The sequence below is a fragment of the Lissotriton helveticus genome, chromosome 12 (genome assembly GCF_964261635.1).
Source record: "Lissotriton helveticus chromosome 12, aLisHel1.1, whole genome shotgun sequence".
Classification (NCBI taxonomy): domain Eukaryota; kingdom Metazoa; phylum Chordata; class Amphibia; order Caudata; family Salamandridae; genus Lissotriton; species Lissotriton helveticus.
The window spans coordinates 796,147,785-796,167,461 of NC_136073.1; the positions used below are offsets into that span (position 1 = coordinate 796,147,785).

Genomic DNA, 19,677 nt, shown 5'->3' on the forward strand with positions numbered 1-19,677 from the left:
TCAAGCACAAAAGTGCGGAAAGGTTAGAATTTCAGGCCAAGCAGTTAAGGGTCATTCAAATGATTTTAAGGCCCACCTTCTGTTTTTTTCTTTCTCACTGGTTCCACTTCTTTAAACTTTCTGAAGACATGCAATAACTCTACCTTTCACAAACTGTTCATAAATGCACATCATGTTAATACTTGTAGTATGCTGCACTTGACCAACCATACTCACTAGTTACTACACCCTAAAAAATGTTGTTCTTTTTTTTTTTAAGGTTAAATTAATGTGCAGCCTGGAATTTTAAAAAGCACATATTTTGCAAATAAAATGAGGACCTTTTTCTGTGATTGCCATGCATGTCTTAAATTTGGATTTCCTAAATTGAACCACAGGGGCCGGGCCGGTGCCAGATGCTCATCTGAAGCTAAGATGATTGCCTCTTTCCAGGTCATTATGGGCACTGTTGCCAATCCTGAACTTTTGTGTATCCCCTAATGCATTCTGGGCACTGTAGTCCTGCTCTGCGTCCATTGAAATAATTAGACTGCTATACCTGAAAACAATGATCTGTCGGTGAGAGCTTCTGGACTGGAGGCAGTGTCTGTAATGACATGGAGTGGGGTAGTCACCCAAGCCAAGTGTCAAGTGCGGCAAATCCACAGTTATGTGGAAAATATAAGGGTCACAAAATCACATGATTCTAGTAGGCATGGCTTTAGACAGAGAAACTCCCTCTACAGGCACCATTTTTTAAATGCACATCTTGAGACACCTACACAATCATCATATGATGCTTGCACTTGGTACATAAGTGTAGTGACTATGCATTTACGCATGCTTTCAGTAGACAAGTGATAGGTCTGAATGATGCATCGTTTTTTGTTTTGTTGCAGGTAAGCAGACGCATGTTTCACATGCGAGCAATCCTAAATACATTCACTGCACCCCTCAGACGTCAGTGAAGAGCTGCCCGCCGCAGGATGTGTACAGGAACATCAATGGTGCATGCAACAACAGGTAAAACAATACTTAATTTGTTTTTTTTCAACTGCTAAGGTTTTTAGGTGGCCGCCGCCGCTGCTGCCGAATGCTAGTGTTGACAAATAGCAAGGCTGCTGAGTCTTAATTCAATACCTTGCATCTCTCTTACACCAACCTGCATTGTCTCTATATCATACTCTGGAAAGCTTGGTTCTTTTTAGTTTGGGCCTTCCAGACAGTGCATTCACCTTCAGTTGCAAGGCATATTGTAGCTTACCAAGAACATAGAGGGGCAGAGAGCCCACCCAGTGCTTCCCATTGGTTGCCTTTCCTGTAACTCTCATTTGCCTGATTCTGATTCGTGTCCCAGCTTGTCGATCTTATGTTTGGCCCTCTCATGGAGCGTTGCCTCTTTACCATCTCTTTGATTGGCTTGCCTCTCTGTTTCGACTGATTATTTTTCAGGCACTCATTCATTCATTCTTTCCTTCTTGTTAACCATTGACAAATCAATAGGTCAGGACGGCAAGACCTACTGGCTTTGCCAATGCTTGCTTATCGCTGCTTTCTTCCTTTGTCATCGATTTCCTATCTTTCAATATGGAGTAAAGGTTCACCAATTTCTTTAGCACCGAGTATAACTGTATTCAGGTTGGGTACAGTTTTTTTTTAGTTCAGAACAAAGTTTATTAGGCTAAAGGAATACAATGATACAATGATGTACATAATATAAAAACAATAAAATCAGTAAAATTATACACAATGTGTCAGTTGGATTGGAAGAAAGTCTAAGGTGTAAAAGAGAACAATCAGAGAATATAAATATAGTCTAAAGAATCATATCCTATGTTATGCTACATATAAGAAATTACAAATAGAACTATAGATTAACATAAAGGAAGTCATGGAGGTTTAGTGTCTTCTTGCTGCCGGGGAGTGAAGGCGACAGTTTAGCACTAGCATCAATGAATAATACAACTGGTTCCCACAGGTTTAAACGTTTGGATTGCAAGTGTGAGGGGTACACACATGTGGTGTCTAGCCTATGATTGTAACAGACAGCATACCACCATGCTTGATATGAGAGCTTGGTAAAATCCTTCCAATTCTTCGTTATTTGCTGAAAGGCTACTGCTAGTAAAAGGTCAATTATTTTTATATTAGTGTCAGCACTGTCCCAAATAGAGGATATGCTGCCTAAAAAGATGTGTATGATAGAAAAAGGATGATTAGAATGAAAATTCAAATTAAGTTGTGTCCACACCTTTTCCCAAAAAACTCGGACAAACTTGCATATAAAAAGCAGATGGAATAAGTCAGTATGTGGCATAGAACATGACCAGCAATTATGTGAAATTTCAGAATGATATGAATTGAGAGCAAGAGGAGAGAATAGCCTGTTCTATATGAAAAAAGAGGGGTTGTGTCGAGTTTGCGGCCCTAGATGATTTCCACAGTTTGAGACAAATTTTATCCCAAAAGTCTGCAGTCCAAGAAGTGTCAAATTCCTTTTCCCATAGCAATTCTCTCTTAGTTTTACCTCTTGGTATATGTAAAGTATGTAAAACATTATATATAGTGGAGGTTTTAGACTTGCAAAGTAGTAAGGAGTGTAGTTTATCAGTGAGAGCAGATTCAGGAGAGCTGGTAAGAGAAGATGAACTGTGTTGTAAGCGGGCAGTTTGGATAACTTGTATTAAGAGAGAGTATTTAGAGCCAAAGGATGAAGGGAAGCCAAAAATAGTGCGAGCTTGTGAAAAGGGTAAAATCAAATCTTGATTATATAATTGATTCACCCAAATCAGCCCTCTTTGTCTCCATGCTTTCCAGAAAAAAGGTTTATTATTGATTAAAATGTGTAAATTGTGCCATATCGGAGAGTCAAGGAAAGATGTCAAAGGAAGTATTGGGAGAATTTTGGAAGCATGTTTAAGAATAGGGGTGAAAACAGACTGTGGGGTGCGTGTAAAGGAAAGATATTCCTGAAAGGAAAAAGGAGAAATGAAGGAATGTTCTAACGTAGTCCAAAGAGGACAAGGAACAGAAGGTTCAGGGAGCCAGTGCGATGATTGGGTCAGAATAAAGGATTTATGATAAAGAGGGAAGTCAGGAAAGTTCGTCCCTCCCTCCGATTTTGGACGAGTCAGTTTGTGAATGGACATACAAGATTTCTTGTTCTCCCGTAGGGTACCGTTTTTTTTACATGCACACCGATTGACTGTGCAGAAGTGCAAAGAAGAGGGGCTGAACTTTCACCGTCCACATGTACAGAAAAGAGAGGAAAGACAGAAACAGGATTTTTACTTGTCCTGAGGGCTCTACATGTATGTGCTTTGTGTAAAGTCATTCTATCCTCAGAATCCTGCTTTCCACCTATAACGGCTGATCCTTACAGACTTCCAGTCATGGGCAAATAATGAGTGTAGAAGCCGTAACCCGGGACTTCATGCAAAGTTCAACCAATAGGGTCTGAAATCATGACCGGGATATCCGACAAAGTTCAACCAATGGACCAGGACATCATAAAAAGTCAACCAAATGACAGTAGGAGTCATGGACCGGGACAGGGAATTGACTTTCATACACAGGATTTGTGGATGTAGAAGAATCGACTAGCATAGGTGGTATTCCACGGCAAATGACACGAGGTGGCCAAGGGGCATACCTAGGTACATTACATTAACTGGCACACGAACATACATTGGCTTCTGATGGCGTCGACTGGCATATGATGATACATAACTGGACTCAAGAGAACATTGACCATCTTATGGTTAGGGCCATGACATCGTATGGCAATGGTTGGCATACACTGGATATATTTGTATCTTGACTGAAATTACACCCATATATTTGAGGAGTAAACGTGGGCTAACAGAAGTAGGACACTGAGGTGGTTTGGCACACTGGACTAGAATTTAAAAAGGTTGCAGAGGCAATAGGTTGTTTGAGTCAGTTTATTCATCCGTGTGCTTCACAAGTGTACCAAGGACAAAAGATGATAAACTTTTGGTTTTCTATATTGAAAATATCAAAACAAACGTATTCCTGGGACAAGAATTGTGAAAACAACCTGAGTGATTGCTCTACAAAAGATTGACATTGTGCTATATGTGCAACTATTCACTCTATAATCCTTCCTAAACCAAATCAACTCATGGCCATATTACATGACTGAGAATCTAGTTGAAAGGAACAGGATAAGGAACATGAAAGAGCATTGTTGTGATGTGTCCACACAAGAATCAGGACACCATATGTGTTTTTCTCCTTTATTCCAAGTTCCAGCTCTGCTCAGAAAACAGGCCCTAACATCTTCTCTGCCAGCAGTATTCCCACAGAATACTCCTGCATCTTTGGAAATATACATTCTAATGCACATTCCATTCCAGAATACACCCACTGTAACAAGCTCATGACAAGCATTTAGGGTTAAGGGTCGAGATGTTTTATGCAGTTTTCAAACATGGTTCTAGGCAATGTTACCTCACACAACCAGGTTGTTTGAACTGTCTGTAAAAGCTATGGCTTTTGGCCAGTTTGATTGGAGAAATTGTGTTTGTAGTAATTTTGTAGTATCTGCCCCGTGTGACCATTCTCCGCCTGGGCGGTGTGTTGCGTCATGCCTAGTGTGGTGTGGTCACAAGCTCTTCGTCCGTTGACAGTTGGGTCAGCAAGACAGAACAGTCGTGACAGCGGACGCTGGCCAGTGCCTGTGGGGTGATACTTGCCGTTCCAACATAATAAACATCTTCGACGATAACTGCCTTAAGTCTCGTCATTACACAGAAAACGTGGTGACGATTTTAAGTCTCGTCATTACAAATGTGTAATCTGGTTTAGTATTGATCAAACGGATCATGAGGATTGACAACTTCCTTCTCGCCCAGTACCCTAGGGAAGAAGTAGGGATGCCTAGAAATCTACTATTAGAGTATGGGAATTCTTTGTGCTGGCTACTTTTGAACTTTCTGTGAGCTTACAATAATTTTCTTTTAAAGGACATTGCTCGTTTAAATGTATGATTTGGTCACATTTTGTTAAAAGATTCTCTTGCGTGGTTGGCTTCGGTTGCTTCATTCTCTTGTTTTACGAGTGAACTTACTACCTTCTTTTTATGGCACCCTGTTCGAAATTTCAGCTGTCTGTTACTTTATCCAAGATAACAGCTACAACACAGGTGATATGTTAATATTTTATAGGACCCACCATCATCTGGTAGCAAAATCAAGCATTCCATTCAGGCGAGCAAAAGTGAATTTGTGTAAGCCGATCAAGATTGATGAACTTAAGTCTAAGTACAAAGGTCCGACTGGGCTATCAGATTTGTTAATCGATAAAATGTGATGCGGATTGCACTATCAAATTTAGGTATGCTTATAAGCAACGAAAGTTGAGGATTGATTTGCTCCTACAACTTCAGCAAACAAAATATCTATGGATACATCTGTTATCTACTATATGTTTTTTAGGCCAAAGGATTCATGACATACATTCTATCATGCCTGGTTAAAAGGAAGTAATCAATTGTAATCACTACATGCAGGATTAATATTTTTTGGTGGATTGATCCTATTTTATGTTCATATTTTTTTCTGATAATCAGAATAGCAGCTACTAATCATGGGCTATTGGCCCACATGCATCAAGCATTTTTGTAGTCGCAAACGGTGCGATTCCTTAAAATCGGCCGTTTGCGAATGCAAAAGTGCTTTTTGGGATGCATGAAGCAATTTTAGAATTCGTAACATTTTTGCGAGTTCTAAAATTGCGGGTGCTTTTAAGAAGTCGCAGATGTGCGATGTCTTAAAAGCAATGCATCATTACTTTTAGAAGTGCAAATTCGCAATTAGGGTGCCAAATTTACCGAGTGGTTGAACCACTCGGTAAATTTGGAAAAAGTGTTTAAAATGTTGAAAATGGTTTTTTTTCAACATTCATGTTTCACACACACATGTCCTTAGGACATGTGTGTGTGAAACATGATGCGAAAAATACATTTCAGGGGTGCATGGGGGGGTCCTTTGGACCCCCCCTGCACCCATGAAATTTTCAAAGTGCCACTCGCAATTTGCTGATGCCTTCCCATTCACTCCTATGGGCCTTTTGGCCCATAGGAATCAATGGGAATTGCGAAAATTAACTTAAGAATTCGGTATTCATTTGGGATTCGGTAAAAATTGCGATTTTTACCGAATCACAAATGAATACCGAAAATAATGATGCATAGCATTTTGCACTTCTTAATTTGCGATTCCTTATTTTTCGCAAATTAGGAAGTGCAAAATGTAACAATGATGCATGTGGGCCTAAGTATCTATGCATACAAATAATTATTTCTTCCTCTTTTAGGGCAAGGCCTACTCTTGGAGTATCAGACACTGCTTATGCACGTTGGCTGCCAGCCGAATACGAGGATGGAGTTTCTTTACCACAAGGTTGGACAGAAGGCAAACTGTACAATGGCCATCCTCTCCCACTGGTAAGTCATACTGGCATTCGTTCTCCCTCTGCCATCTCCTTAACCTCACCTCTCCTCTTTAGTTCCTCATGTTAGTTCACGGTTTTTGCAAGAGAAGCCCGAGATTTGAATAAAGACGCATTTTGGATTTATTCTGAAGCACTGATGAGGTGTGACTGAAGGCCAGTCCCGGAGAATTGGAATTGTCTGGTGTGAGACAAGGAGAAAATAGCCATTTCGATGCCAAACAAACAACTGGTGTCAGGCGATGCGTGGGGGAAATGCAAGGATGTATGTGAGGCAATGTTACGTCAGGAACCAATGTGTATGTACCAATGTTTATAATTCAACACATGGTCTGTAAGGGGAAAAACATTAGCAGTCTGTATCTTAAAGGGACAACATCCACCAATCCATCCATTGCTGTAATCTGTTGCACTATAGAGACAAAAATGTACTTGTATCTGTAAAGGACAAATTGTCGTATAGCTGTCTCCTTCCCTTAGCCAAGTGCACGGTACCCCTGAGCAAAAATGTATAGTTTGTATTAGTGCTAAATAACATGTTCAACAGCAACTTCCTTTGCTACATCAAGTGCATGATCCACCACCAAGATGATACCCTTTGAGAAAAGTACTTATAGTCTGTATTCGTGTCTGACAACAAGCACACCAACCACTTTTAGCCAATTTATTTTTATTTTGTTTTTCTTTCTTCCTTTGTGAAGCACTATATCAGGCAATGATTGTTTCAGTGTAGTGGCTGAGTTTGTAAGATGCAACAGGACACAACAGATGGGTTGCAGAACACAATGTTGAACTTAGGGTTGCCTTGTGTGGTGAATGAGTCGAACATGAACACGCAATTCATATTGAGGCAGCAAGGGATCAATGCACGAGGTAGGGCAAAAGAAAATGATCTGGTAGATTCAGAGCAGCGGCCCGGGTGCCTAGTTTTACTTTCTTGAAAGCAAAGTAAGTTGCATGCCGTAGCTTGAGCCAGTGAGAGGGGCATTCATTGGCAGAGAAGTGATTCTCAAGAATTTTTGGAATCGAGTTGTGGATCCGAGTGACTTTGGCCTACATGTGATATCCAACAATATGACTTTTAAGGGTGGTTGTGGGTGAACCACGCAGGAATTTGAGGGGATTTGAAAATGGAAGAACCTTGAAGTACTCTTCATGTAATTTGGGAGATTTTTTAGAGGAATTGTCCATGTTTTACTTGTTATGTACAATCTGGGAGGAATGATCTTACCCAGTGGAGTGATGTTCCATGTACTCGTTCAGGGGTTATCCAAGTATACACTTTGCAACTATGCAAAAATGTTTAATTTTTTTTTCTCACATTTCATATGTGTGTTATATGAGAAATGGACAAACGTTTCAAATTAGGACATGATTAACAGCTGGGTAGTAGCAGGAAAAAACTTCAATCCGTAGCGAAAGTGCTAAGTGCAGAGGTGATTCTCACATAGGAATTTCCTCAAACACCATTTCCCTGTGGGGGAGAAAATTTCAAATTTAGCATTTTCAAAAAAAGATTATATAACATAATAGAAAAATAGGTAATATTCTCCTGCCAAAATATGGAATCTAGAATATTGACAACCACTATAGTAAGAAGATAAGCATTTACAGGTAAATATACAGTTAATATTCCAGTATTCCACATATACATACTTTTAAAATATGTATATCCTCAAAGTACGAAAATGTAGAGCTAAGAATAGTCAATGTGATACATGATTTACTCATGATGTACCTGTGGTCAATAGTCTAGATACAATATTTTGGTAAGAAAATATTAAAAATGTAATAAAGTTGCAGAACATCTTTAAATAGTTACATAATAGTTCACTACCTCCAAACTATAAGGAGTTTTTGTCAGAAAACCTATTATTTTGATAAAAAAGTTATATAAACTGTTTCTTCACATTTGTGTCCTTCTTGTGTAATAAGAAATAGATTAAACTAAAAGTGAAAGATGGGATTGACTTTGAGAAAATGGGAAAATTCAGTCTGAATGTTTTATGTAATCATCCTTATGTGCTAATTGCCCATGTGGACAACTGGTTTGTTTTATCCCTGGTTCCACAAGTTAAAAAGGGTGTACAAAAGATATATAGTCTTCATTCAGCAGTGGGCAAGATTCACATGGAAATTATCCAAAGTGTTGGGTTTGATCATATTCATTACTAGAAACTGCATACTTACACCATGAATTACCAATACCCAGCAAATTATATTTAGGTGTCCTCTACTTATTTTCATATTTGGAAAACATGTGGAAAGCATTGAAAAATATTGAAAAATTAAATTCCCGGATTTAGAGAGGTTGTCTACCTGCTAAGACATTGACTTTAGAAGTCTGGAGTCTTGAGTTCCACTTCTAACGTCAGCACTTGACCACAAATTTACATCATTCTTAGCAAACCCTTCTATCTCCCTTCCACATCTTGTAAGAGAATGTAACAAAAAAGGTAAAAAAAAACACTTGTCTGGTACCATTTATATGTTCTCAACACCCTACTCTTCAGATCATAATTTCTTTAATCTGGTTTTATACAGATCTAAAACAGCTCATGGTTTTGTATTTAGTGTCTCATCCTGAACCCCCTGCAAGCAATGGTAATTGTGAGGCACGCTGCCGTAACAAACGACTAAACAAACTTTAATCTTTACATGGGTATTCTTTTACAATTGAAAAGAAGGGGCAAATCCACTCTTTGCTTTGCATAGACATCACTTCATACTCAAATGAGCACTTGCTATGTGCAACATTTTTGATGTACCTTCTAAAATAGTTTCTCAGCTCCCCTTTTCTTCTCTTCCACAGGTCAGAGACGTATCAAACAAGATTGTGTCCTGCCTTAACAGGCCTGAGAGCGCAGATGAGGAGAGGTCACAGGTCTTCATGGAGTGGGGCCAGTTTATTACTCATGACACAGTGTTTTCACAGCTCGGATTTTTAGACTGTGGTCCCCCGAAGAACTCCGGTGATCCGTGTATCAAAGGGGAACCCGAAAATAGCTTCCCCATCATGGTAGGACACATAATGGATTCCCTTTCCTAAATTATGAATGGTCCATGGTACTAACATTTATTTTTTTATCATCATGTAGGATCTTACGAATTAAGACATACAATACATATATGTCACGCATTCAGCATCTACTGTTTGATAGTCTTCTAACCCTCTCAGAGGTTTTCCTTTATGTTTACCGACAGTGTGGATGGAACTTTCCAAATTGCAATTGTTTATTGCTCGGACATTATTTCTCAGACAAATATAGGCATTCAATGGTCGGTGGGATTGTGGTGACAATGGTAACCCATATTATCCTGAGGGGATTTGGGCTTGTGCCTGCATGGAGGGACTGTCATCCCACGGTGCTATCTAATGCTGTGATTTCACACCACCAGGCATTCACATTATTTAACATTATAGTGGAAATGCAGTGTCATACGCTGCTGTGTTTTCTGGTTGCGTCTCCTGGAGTCCATGACACACCAACATCCTCGATCTTGTTAGCCCGATTCACAAACCCTTCCATAGGAAATTGTAAAATTTACACTCACGTGTTACGAGTTACAATTTGTAATTCAGCCTTTCCCGAAATTATCAAAAATTCCAAGATTTCTCCCTGGAATCTGAACAATTGGAGTGTCCCTGGAGCACTCACAAGCCTAAAGATTTACAGATGTTATAGCAAGTTTAAGTTCCTATATTCCAGAATGTATACATAAATGTACTTCTATGCTTTAACTTTTTTCATGTCTCTGGAGGGAGAAATTATTTTTTCCACAGAGAAACAACCACACCAATTTTGTGACGTATAGTGCACTTTTCCACCCTGACATTTGTGCAATCCTGTAGTAAATCTCAGACCATTTTCAGAAGGGAAAGTACGCGCATATGTTTTGTGAAATTGACCAAAAATGTAATAACTTGTGGGTATTCAGTTTTTGTAAGTGTAGGTCTCTACGGCACCCCCCCCCCCCCCACCCCATGCTGTGAGCAGCATACACATTAACACTTAAAAATCTGCTTAGAGAATGAAACGCTGTTTATGAGTAAATTCATTTATGAATTTAAAATACAACAATTGCCAAACAAATTGTGCTCTCGCCATTGCTTATTTTTGGGAACCTAAGGTACACTTCAGTGCTTAAGTACTTTTGTCAAGCAGGCCCTTTGTGAACAATCTGGAGCAATTAGTGTGAAAAAAATCAAGATCAAATCAAAGGATTTGAAACCATCCAAAATACCCTTTCATTTTTAAATTGACATTTGTTTGAATCACTCGGTTTGATCTAACATCTGGGTTGATTTTTCTTACTTTTCTCTCAGTCTCATCCATACCTATGTTTCTTTCCCATAATTTCCACTCACCCAAACATTAACCATAACCCTGATCTTATCTGCTTTATTTTCTCAAACCCATTACCTGTCTCACAATTTAATTTCTCAGAATATTGGATTTTTTTCAAACAATTTGCTTGAAACTTCATGCAATACAAACCAAATTATTTAAACTAATCACTGATATGTCCTTGAAAGCCAACACTCTGCTTCTGCCACTTGATTCACACAGTAACTTCTCCTGTGATGCTTGCATGCAGATGTTTTTAGGATTTTAGAATTAAAATTAAATAGCAGTCCAACAGCTGTGTACTTCCACTCCTTAATATAAAATATCATCAATTAACCTTCATATGTTGCATAAAGACGTATTTGATTTGTTGCCAAACATATCTATTCTCCGACCATTTCATCATTAGATTTGCCAAAGATGGCACAAACCGAGAGTCCATCGCTATTCCTCGGGACAATAAATACAATTTACACTCAAAATCAAAGTAATTATTTGTTAGCCTCAATCTATTCAATGATAAAACATTTACAATTGTTTAGAATTAATTACTGGTCTTGAAATCAACAAATAATCGACTATATGTGACTCAACGTAATGTTCTATTACTATACAGAGTGCCACACCAGTAACAGTCTCCAAACAGAATTCATTTTCCCATTGTATTGCATAAATTCTTCTGAGAAATTCAGAGGTTTCTTTTATAGATGAAGTTAAACTGGTGACAAGCAGTAAAATAAATGTATAGAAATCAATACAATTGCTGTAAGATTTTTAATTGCAATTGGTCTTCCCGCAGGAGATGGAATTGCTGACTTCTTTAAGTATTTTTGGCACTGTAGTGATCATTGCTATATTAGGTTTGGAGGTATCAGGAAATCAACTTCCTCCCAGGATAAGATCAACTCATCCAGCCAAACTGTAGACTTTCATTCAATTCTACCTCAATTTAGCTTTTAGAAGTTGTCATTCAGTGTCTAAATATTTAATTAACATAATTATGTATATCAATATTACCAAAGTTACCACTTTATGAGGCTTTTTTTTAAAGTGGATGTATTTCTACAGGAATTTTTGTTATGATTTGCTGTTCATTTTCCCCATGTTCACTGATCTTAATCATCAATGACTAACACGTTTGCTCTACCCCTGTGGTCAAACCTACTAGTGACAAAGGGCAGAACAGAATTTTCCGAAATGCTGTAAATTTGGAGTTGCTGCTGAGAATTTTGTAATTATATTATGCACAATATAATGTTTATTCATCTTTTATCCATTTCAACCCTGAGGCATTGCATATGTGTATCAGAGGAGTATCGCCGTCTAATAGACAGTACACTACAGAAACTTGTTTTAGAGAAGGGGCAAAACCTATAAGTGTCGGCCCTACCTCATCGCCACTCTCTTACTATAAGTACAGGATAGGTTTCAACCCTTAGTGAGAGGAGAACAGATATAGGAAAGAGACAGACTGTAGGAGGTAAAGAGTGACTGGAGAATACAAATAACTTTTACATTCTCTATAAGCACTTCTCTATACATTCATCTTTTCTAGAGGTGCAGAAAGGTTGACACAAGATGCTTAGTTACTGATAGGGTGCACAGCGGATTGGATGAACGCAAGACTTTCTATAAGGAAGACAAGGGTCAGAGACTAACATGGAACATTGACTTGCGCATCCCAGTTCATTTTCATTTTCATTTCTTAGATTAGTCTGGCTTTAATGTGCTATCTCTGTTTCTCTGTGCGTTAGAACACAAAGTCCAGACTTTTTGTCTTCGCCAATGCATGTTTGTCTAATAATGAGATATTCCCCGCACAAATATACAAACTGCCATTATTATTGTAAAAGACACGAATTTCAGCTTGAGAATTTCTATTTTTGCACTAAGTGAAAGTGGAGCTGAAAAGATTTTCGAGCCATGCACAGTGGCGGTTGACCTCAGTGTCTGACCTTTGGAAAGACTGCGAGCTCAACCGGCCTCAGGTGCATATGCCTTCGGTCAGGACCTAATTCTCGGCCCCACATGGTGCCTGCACTGCTGCCCACAGCTTCTGTGCAGCAGAGTCTGCTATGCCTAAGATCTGAGTGTGACCATCAACCCATTACACACTGCAGTAGCTGGCAAAAGCCCCTGTGGGTGGCCACCACGCGGTGCACCCGCTTGAAGGCCGTGCTCAACGGAGTTTGGCCACAGGGCCTGGCATTCAACAAGCCCCTGCACCCAGTCTGATGCACATGGCCAACTACGCAACCCGTAGCCGAAGGCGTTGGGCAGTTGCTGTTGGCCGAATGCCCCGCAGCCAACCCACTGCAGGCAGCCTTACAGCGCCTAAGTATTTATAGGGACAAGCTTTTTTTTAGGATGTACGGCATTACGACGCGTACTTTTACAACGCGTGCCGTTACAACGTGGTTTTTTCAACGCAAGTCGTTACCACGACTTGCTTTGGAGCGGGTGCGGACTTAGGAATTTTTTTATTTACTATTCCAACACCAGCCTACGTACAGTAGGGAAGGTGTTGGATAGTAAATCAAAAAATTCCTTGTCCTGCAGCGCCCTCCAGCGCAAGTCGTGGTAACGACTTGCGTTGAAAAGACCACGTTGTAACGGCGCGGCGGTGTAACAGCCGCGTCGTAAAAGCTGTTCACCTTTTTTTAGGTCGAGCATGGGCAGTGCATGCGGTGCTCGGCAAGGTATGCTGTATTCAGATAGGGACTTTTTTAGGTTGAGCATGGGTCGCGCATGCGCTGCTCGGCAAGGTATGCTGTATTCAGATAGCGACTTGAAAATCCACCCACTCTGCCCATATTTTTCATTGGCTTGTGTCATTGTCCACTGTAATCTGTGGGTCTTCATTGGCCAATAGGCTTAGTAGTACCTCCTTAGTACCGCCTTGTCTCATTTTGTAACCTCCCATGGCGACACCCCTCCGTCGTCTGTCGACTACCCCATCCACTCCGCCCTGTTCCGCCCCACCGCCTCACTACGTTTACCTATGCCGCCCACTGCTGTCCCTGTTATGTGTGTTGTTACTTGGTAGGCTTTAATTACAGCCTCCAGCACTATTTTCTCGAATTGCTTTGTCCTGCCTGCTGTTGCAGGACAACAAGCTATCTCCTTATGCTTTTAAAAAAATGTATAGCACAGGTGCCAAACGCATTTGCAGTGCAATAGGTCTCGCATTTGCGAGAGTTTAAGCTTTTGGCATTGTAAATGACAAGGCCTTTTATTTATCTGTTTTAAATACGACACATAAATAAAAGGGGTTTTCATTTACAATGCCAATAGCTCAAACTCTTGTAAATGTGAGACCTATTGCATTGCAAATGCTTGTTGAGATTTTTGATGGTTATTAACCCCTTGCATGCTTATGGCGAGCTCAGCTCGTCATGAGGCACAGTGGAGCTGTGCTCATGGCGAGCTGAGCTCGTCATAACTGCCACGGACGGCCAATGGGGGGCAAATTCCCCGCCTGTGCGGGCGTTCTAAAGGAGTGGGCGGAGTTGGGACAAGCTCAGCTCGTCATGAGCACAGCTCCGCTGTGCAGCATGATGAGCTGGGCTCCTCACGAGCACCGCGGAGCCGCTCGGGTAATAAGGCCTGCGTGGAAGGGTTTAAAAAAACCTTTTCTTTTGTTTGTGGGAGTTTTTTAGAATAGGTGTTTTTTGTATTTTTTCTACTGATGGTGTTTTGCAACTTAATTGGCGAATTGCCACTTATAAATTGTCACCCTTTTCACCTTTGGATAGAATTTACTAAAGTGTTGTTCCATCATTTGATTCCCATCCCGAGTTTAAGAAGTTCCAGGATCGATCTTCCTCGGCTGTGTCTCAGCCATACGTCTTTCTTCAAACTAGCAGATACTCTGTGATCAGTAAAGATGTTCTGCTCTTCGCCAAATTGTGGATGCGCCTGCTGTTGTTATGGGAATGGCTGATTTTTACTACGTAATTATGGCTAGGAACACTTGCCATAAAATGTACATGATTGGTAGACTTCAATAGAAATGTTGTGAGTTGCTACAAATTAGCAAAGTAACACGGGCAGAGATTGTGTTGCATCATGCCACACAATTTGCACTTTATTGCTCTAATTTAGACAACTTTGCCACATAATTTAGTTCCCCATTACCATATAAAACCCTAGTAGTACCTCTGAAAGGGGCAAACTCTGGGGGGTGGTTTGGGGAGCGGAGCTGTCATTATGATAATAAAATATAACTTTAGGGGAAACTGAATTATTTTTTATATTTCACAGCTGCATGTGAAATACGGGTTTTACACGTTACACCACTGCATTTGTGCAAATTAATAAGAGAATGTAGACTAGTTGTCGGCAGGAGCGAAATTATGTCTGAGTAGGTGATGCATACATTCTGACAGTGACTGACCGACGATTTCTATTTGTTTTTTTCGTTTGCAGCTTCCACCTGATGACCCAACGACAGAGAAACGCGGCAGGAAGTGCATGCTATTCACGCGCATCGCCCCGGCCTGCGCGAGCGAGACAGAGGCCCGGGAGCCCGCCAACATCGTGTCGTCATTTCTGGACGCCAGCGCCGTCTATGGCAGCCATGATTGTTACGCACAGATGCTGAGGGACAATACAAACAACTTGGGCCTTCTAGCAGTAAACAAGCGTTTTAAAGATGGAAGCCATGACTTTTTACCCTTCGTTGGTGACACAGCGGACACGTGTGGCCCCACCGTGTTCTGTTTCCGTAAAGATTCCTGCGAGCTAACGAACACCACCTACAACATACCGTGCTTTACACCTGGTGAGTAATTATTTTAAAATACCTCGAAGTCGGTGACTGTAGGGCACGTCTGTGGCAGTCGCATGCAAGGAATGGTACACATTCTGAAGTATAGGTTGCATTTTCAGATAAAGACCAGATTGCATCAATGGAAGCCACCGAAACTTCTCCAGAAATTTTACAAATGTAATTCTTGGAAGGGGGAGGAGTGCAGGATGAGCATTTTGGAAAACACACTTTTTTCTGAACTATTGTTTGTTGTGTTCATGAATAAACAGCAACTGATTTTTCAATATTTTTTCACTTCATACCTCGAACAATTTAGTTTTATCTTAAATTTGATTGACTAGATTTTTTTTATATAATTGAAGTAAAATTATATATTTATAATTCTATTGGTGTCCTGCAGTGGTTAATGGGATCATTTAAGAGCATAACAGTACCCTTATTATGAAAGAGAAAAGTGGTTAAAGTGTATACCATCCTCCTAACTAATTTCACACTTTTGTATTACAATGTAGTTCTTAAAATTATTACGGCGGGCGTGGTCAAGATGGCGGCTGCATAGGCGCCGAGTCTCTGCCTCACCTCAGGCCGCCACTGCTGGGGCCACTTCTGCAACTCCTGGAACGCGGAGAAGGGACTGCAGAAAGCACTGGCACCGTTGGAGGCAGAAGAGCCGCCCGGTTGTTGCTGTGCCGACTGCCCGGCGGCAGAGACCCATGACCTAATCCCAAGATGGCAGCCGTGTGGTGAGGTTGCGCTAGGTAGCCACAAAAAGAGGCGGTGGTCACCTTGAGGGGGACAAGAGATCCCCGGATGCTGCAGACCCTTCAAGAGGGTTCGGGGGCTCCAGAAGAGACAGCTGCTGCACCTGATGCCTGACTGGGGCCCGGCGGCCTGGAACTGAGGACCTAGCACCCGAAGGAGGCTGGAACAAACAGCACTGTATGGTCAGCCTGACATAGAGAAATGCCGGGTGGGAGCTGACCTCATTGGGCACCCAAGACTACGCACCACGGAGCATGTGGACCACAGGGGATCAGGCACTCTGGTGTATCACTAGAAGCAGCCACGCAAACGTGAATAGCAACGGGTTCTGGTGACGATTGGGGCTCCCCATTCCCAGACTCAAGGAAAGTGGTGGCTTCTGGGTGTGAGTGCATGCAACACCACACCCCTGTAACATATGGTTGAAACATCTGGACAAGTGGCCCGGTCTCCTAGCACATGGTGCCATTTTGGGGCATGTAGGAGAGACAGCCCTGTAACCCCATAGTGTACTAAGGGGCGCACTAGCTCGGCAGCTGCACCACCGGATTACCCATGGAAAGTGAAAGACATCCCCTCCCCTCTCAGAGGCCTAACCCAGCAGAGAGGTCATGGGGAGACTACGAACTATCATGGCTTCAGCCGGGGGAAAGAAGGTACGCTGACAGAAAGAAATGCTTACGCGAGCAGCAGGAGCCATGGCAGAGTAAGCCCATTAGTCACAGCGATCGGTGCCCGCAGCAGAGGGAAGTGAGGAGGAAGCCCTGTTGACAAGGTTGTTTATGGAGACACTCTTCTCTTTCCTGAGCAATGATATCCAGGCAGTGTAACGTGAAATAGCACAGGACCTCAGGGAGGTCAAACGTAATCTGGTAAAGGTGGGCAACAGGGTGTACCCGCCTGAAGACAATGAAACTAGACAGGGCGAGGAGTTTGAGCACCTGCAGCAACAAGTCTTATGTCTACATGAACAACAAGCGGCACTACAGGCCCACACAGAAGACCTTTAGAACCACTCACGCAGGAATAACATTTGCATCCGCGGGCGCCAATTGAGGCTGAGAGCACAGACATTGCAGACTATGTGAAGGTACTCTTCTGTCAAATACTGAACTCACAGGGGGAGATTGATGTGCAATTGGAAAGGATTCATTGAGTGGGCCTCACTAGGGTTCAATGCAGCTGACCGCCTGAGATCCTTGCCTGTTTTCATAATTTCAAAGTGAAATGGACTATCCTGCGCCGAGCGAGCGATGCCCAGCCTGAACGTTTCCAAGGCCACAAACTAGCAATATATCGGGACTTATCTGCTCTAACTCTCCAGAAATGCAGGGCCCTCCGTCCATTTACAACAGTTGTCATGAGCAAGGCAATCTCCTACAATTCCGGCCATCCAGTTCCCCTAATTTTTCATTTGGAAGACACTCGTCATCAAATTAAAGACCTGATGGAAGCTTGCAGACGCCTAAACATACCCGATCAGGCAAAGGGAAGTTCACTGCGTAGACCCAGCAAGAACGAGGAGAGACAGCGCAGTAAATGGGAGAGTCCCAGCATTATCCAAAGGCCTATGACGGCCCCCAAAACCATCGCCCAGGAGCGACAAGCTGTCATGAACAACATTTACGGTGACCCAAAGCAACAAGAGTTGAACTAAGACTGTTCCCAGTCCTGTAGCTGACATAGAACCCTGCTAAGTAAGTGGGGCTCTACCTTACTTTCTGGGCAGAGGTGGCGGGGGCTGACGACCCTGATACATACCCTCAAATGCACACTTGCAGGTCCCTGCCTGGGAACACCTCTCAGGACTTCCTAGGATACCACTGGATCAACAGTGAACTAATTTGTTTATGGTGTATTTGAGTTTATGGTTGGGGTTTACGCTTGTCATGTACTCACTCCATTGTAGAGTTTCACAAGGTCACGTGGGGCCCCTTCTCATGACTCACCTGCTAGCTCTATGCAGCGACAGTGCCAGGTACCATCTATGCCATGGGTACTCATACTACGGCCCGCAGGTCGCCAGCGGCCTGGCCAGCCTTCCTTGGGGGTCCGCGGACCTTGTAGACATCGTACCCGTGTTTTAAATTTTTTTTTTATAGAGTGTCTGCAACCGGAGCGCGACTCTGAGAGACTGTGCTGCTCTGTAGGGGCCGGGAGATTCATTCCGGAGATAGACAGAGTGGACCTGCAGGGGCGGTAAGAAGAGGTGAAATACAACAAAGCCCCATTAACATGCAAATGGTCTTTTAAAGAACTGTGAAGTGCTCGGGTGCGGATGTGTGTGTGTGTGTGTGTGCCCGGGAAGCTGTCTCAGCCCGGGCTGATACACAGGCAGGGTGAGATGACAGAGGGTGACAGAGGGAGGGAGGGAGACAGAGGGAGAGGGAGGAACAGGGAGGGAGACAGAGGGAGAGGGAGGGAGGGAGGGAAAGGGAGGGAGACAGAGGAAGAGGGAGGGAGGGATGGGAGGGAGACAGAGGGAGGGAAAAGGAGGGAAAGGGAGGGAGAGGGAGACAGAGAAATGGAGACCGAGAAAGGGAGACCAAGAAAGGGAGACAGAGAAAGGGAGACAGACAGAGGGAGATAGACAGACAGACAGAGGGAGGAGGGCGACAGAGGGAGGGTGATGGAGGGAGGGAGGCGGAGTGAGGGAGGCAGAGGGAGGGAAGCGGAAGTGAGGGAAGGGGAGTGAGGGAAGGGGAGGGAGGGAGTAAGGGGAGGGAGGGAGGCGGAAGGAGGGAGGGAGGCGGAAGTGAGGGAAGGGGAGTGAGGGAGGAAGTGAGGGGAGTGAGGGGGAAGGAGGGAGTGAGGGAAGGTGAGTGAGGGAAGGGGAGTGAGGGAGGGAGTGAGGGGAGGGGAGTGAGGGGGAGTGAGAGAAGGGAGTGAGAGAAGGGGAGTGAGTGAGGGAAGGGGAGTGAGGGAAGGGGAGTGTGGGAGGGAGAGAGGGAAGGGGAGTGAGGGAAGGGGAGTGTGGGAGGGAGAGAGGGAAGGGGAGTGAGGGAGGGAGTGAGGAAAGGGGAGTGAGGGAAGGGGAGGGAGGGAGAGAGGGAAGGAGAGAGGGAGAGAGGGAAGGGGGGTGAGGGAGGGAGAGGGGGAAGGGAAATAGGGGAAGGGGAGTGAGGAGGAGGGGAGTGAGGGTGGGGGAAGGGGAAGGAGTGAGTGAGAGGGAAGGGGAGTGAGCGAGAGGGAAGGGGAGTGAGGAAGAGGGAAGGAGGGTGAGGGAGGGAAGGAGAGGGAGCGAGAGGGAAGGAGAGGGAGGGAGAGGGAAGGCGAGGGAGGGAGAAGGAAGGAGAGAGGGAGACAAAGAGGTAGGGAGTGAGACAGTAAGAGTGAGGGAGA

The 19,677-nt window shown here is 43.0% G+C and overlaps 1 protein-coding gene across 1 annotated transcript in view; it reads left to right on the plus strand.

The window, feature by feature from the left end:
• The window catches only part of LOC144799390 (myeloperoxidase-like), an 84,956-nt gene that overhangs the window by 37,377 nt on the left and 27,902 nt on the right, over positions 1-19,677 (plus strand). Inside the window, exons 3-6 of the mRNA XM_078670681.1 lie at positions 879-1,002; positions 6,319-6,448; positions 9,266-9,472; positions 15,231-15,585. Coding sequence (XP_078526807.1) covers positions 879-1,002; positions 6,319-6,448; positions 9,266-9,472; positions 15,231-15,585 — 816 coding nt within the window. The remainder of the gene's footprint in view (positions 1-878; positions 1,003-6,318; positions 6,449-9,265; positions 9,473-15,230; positions 15,586-19,677) is intronic.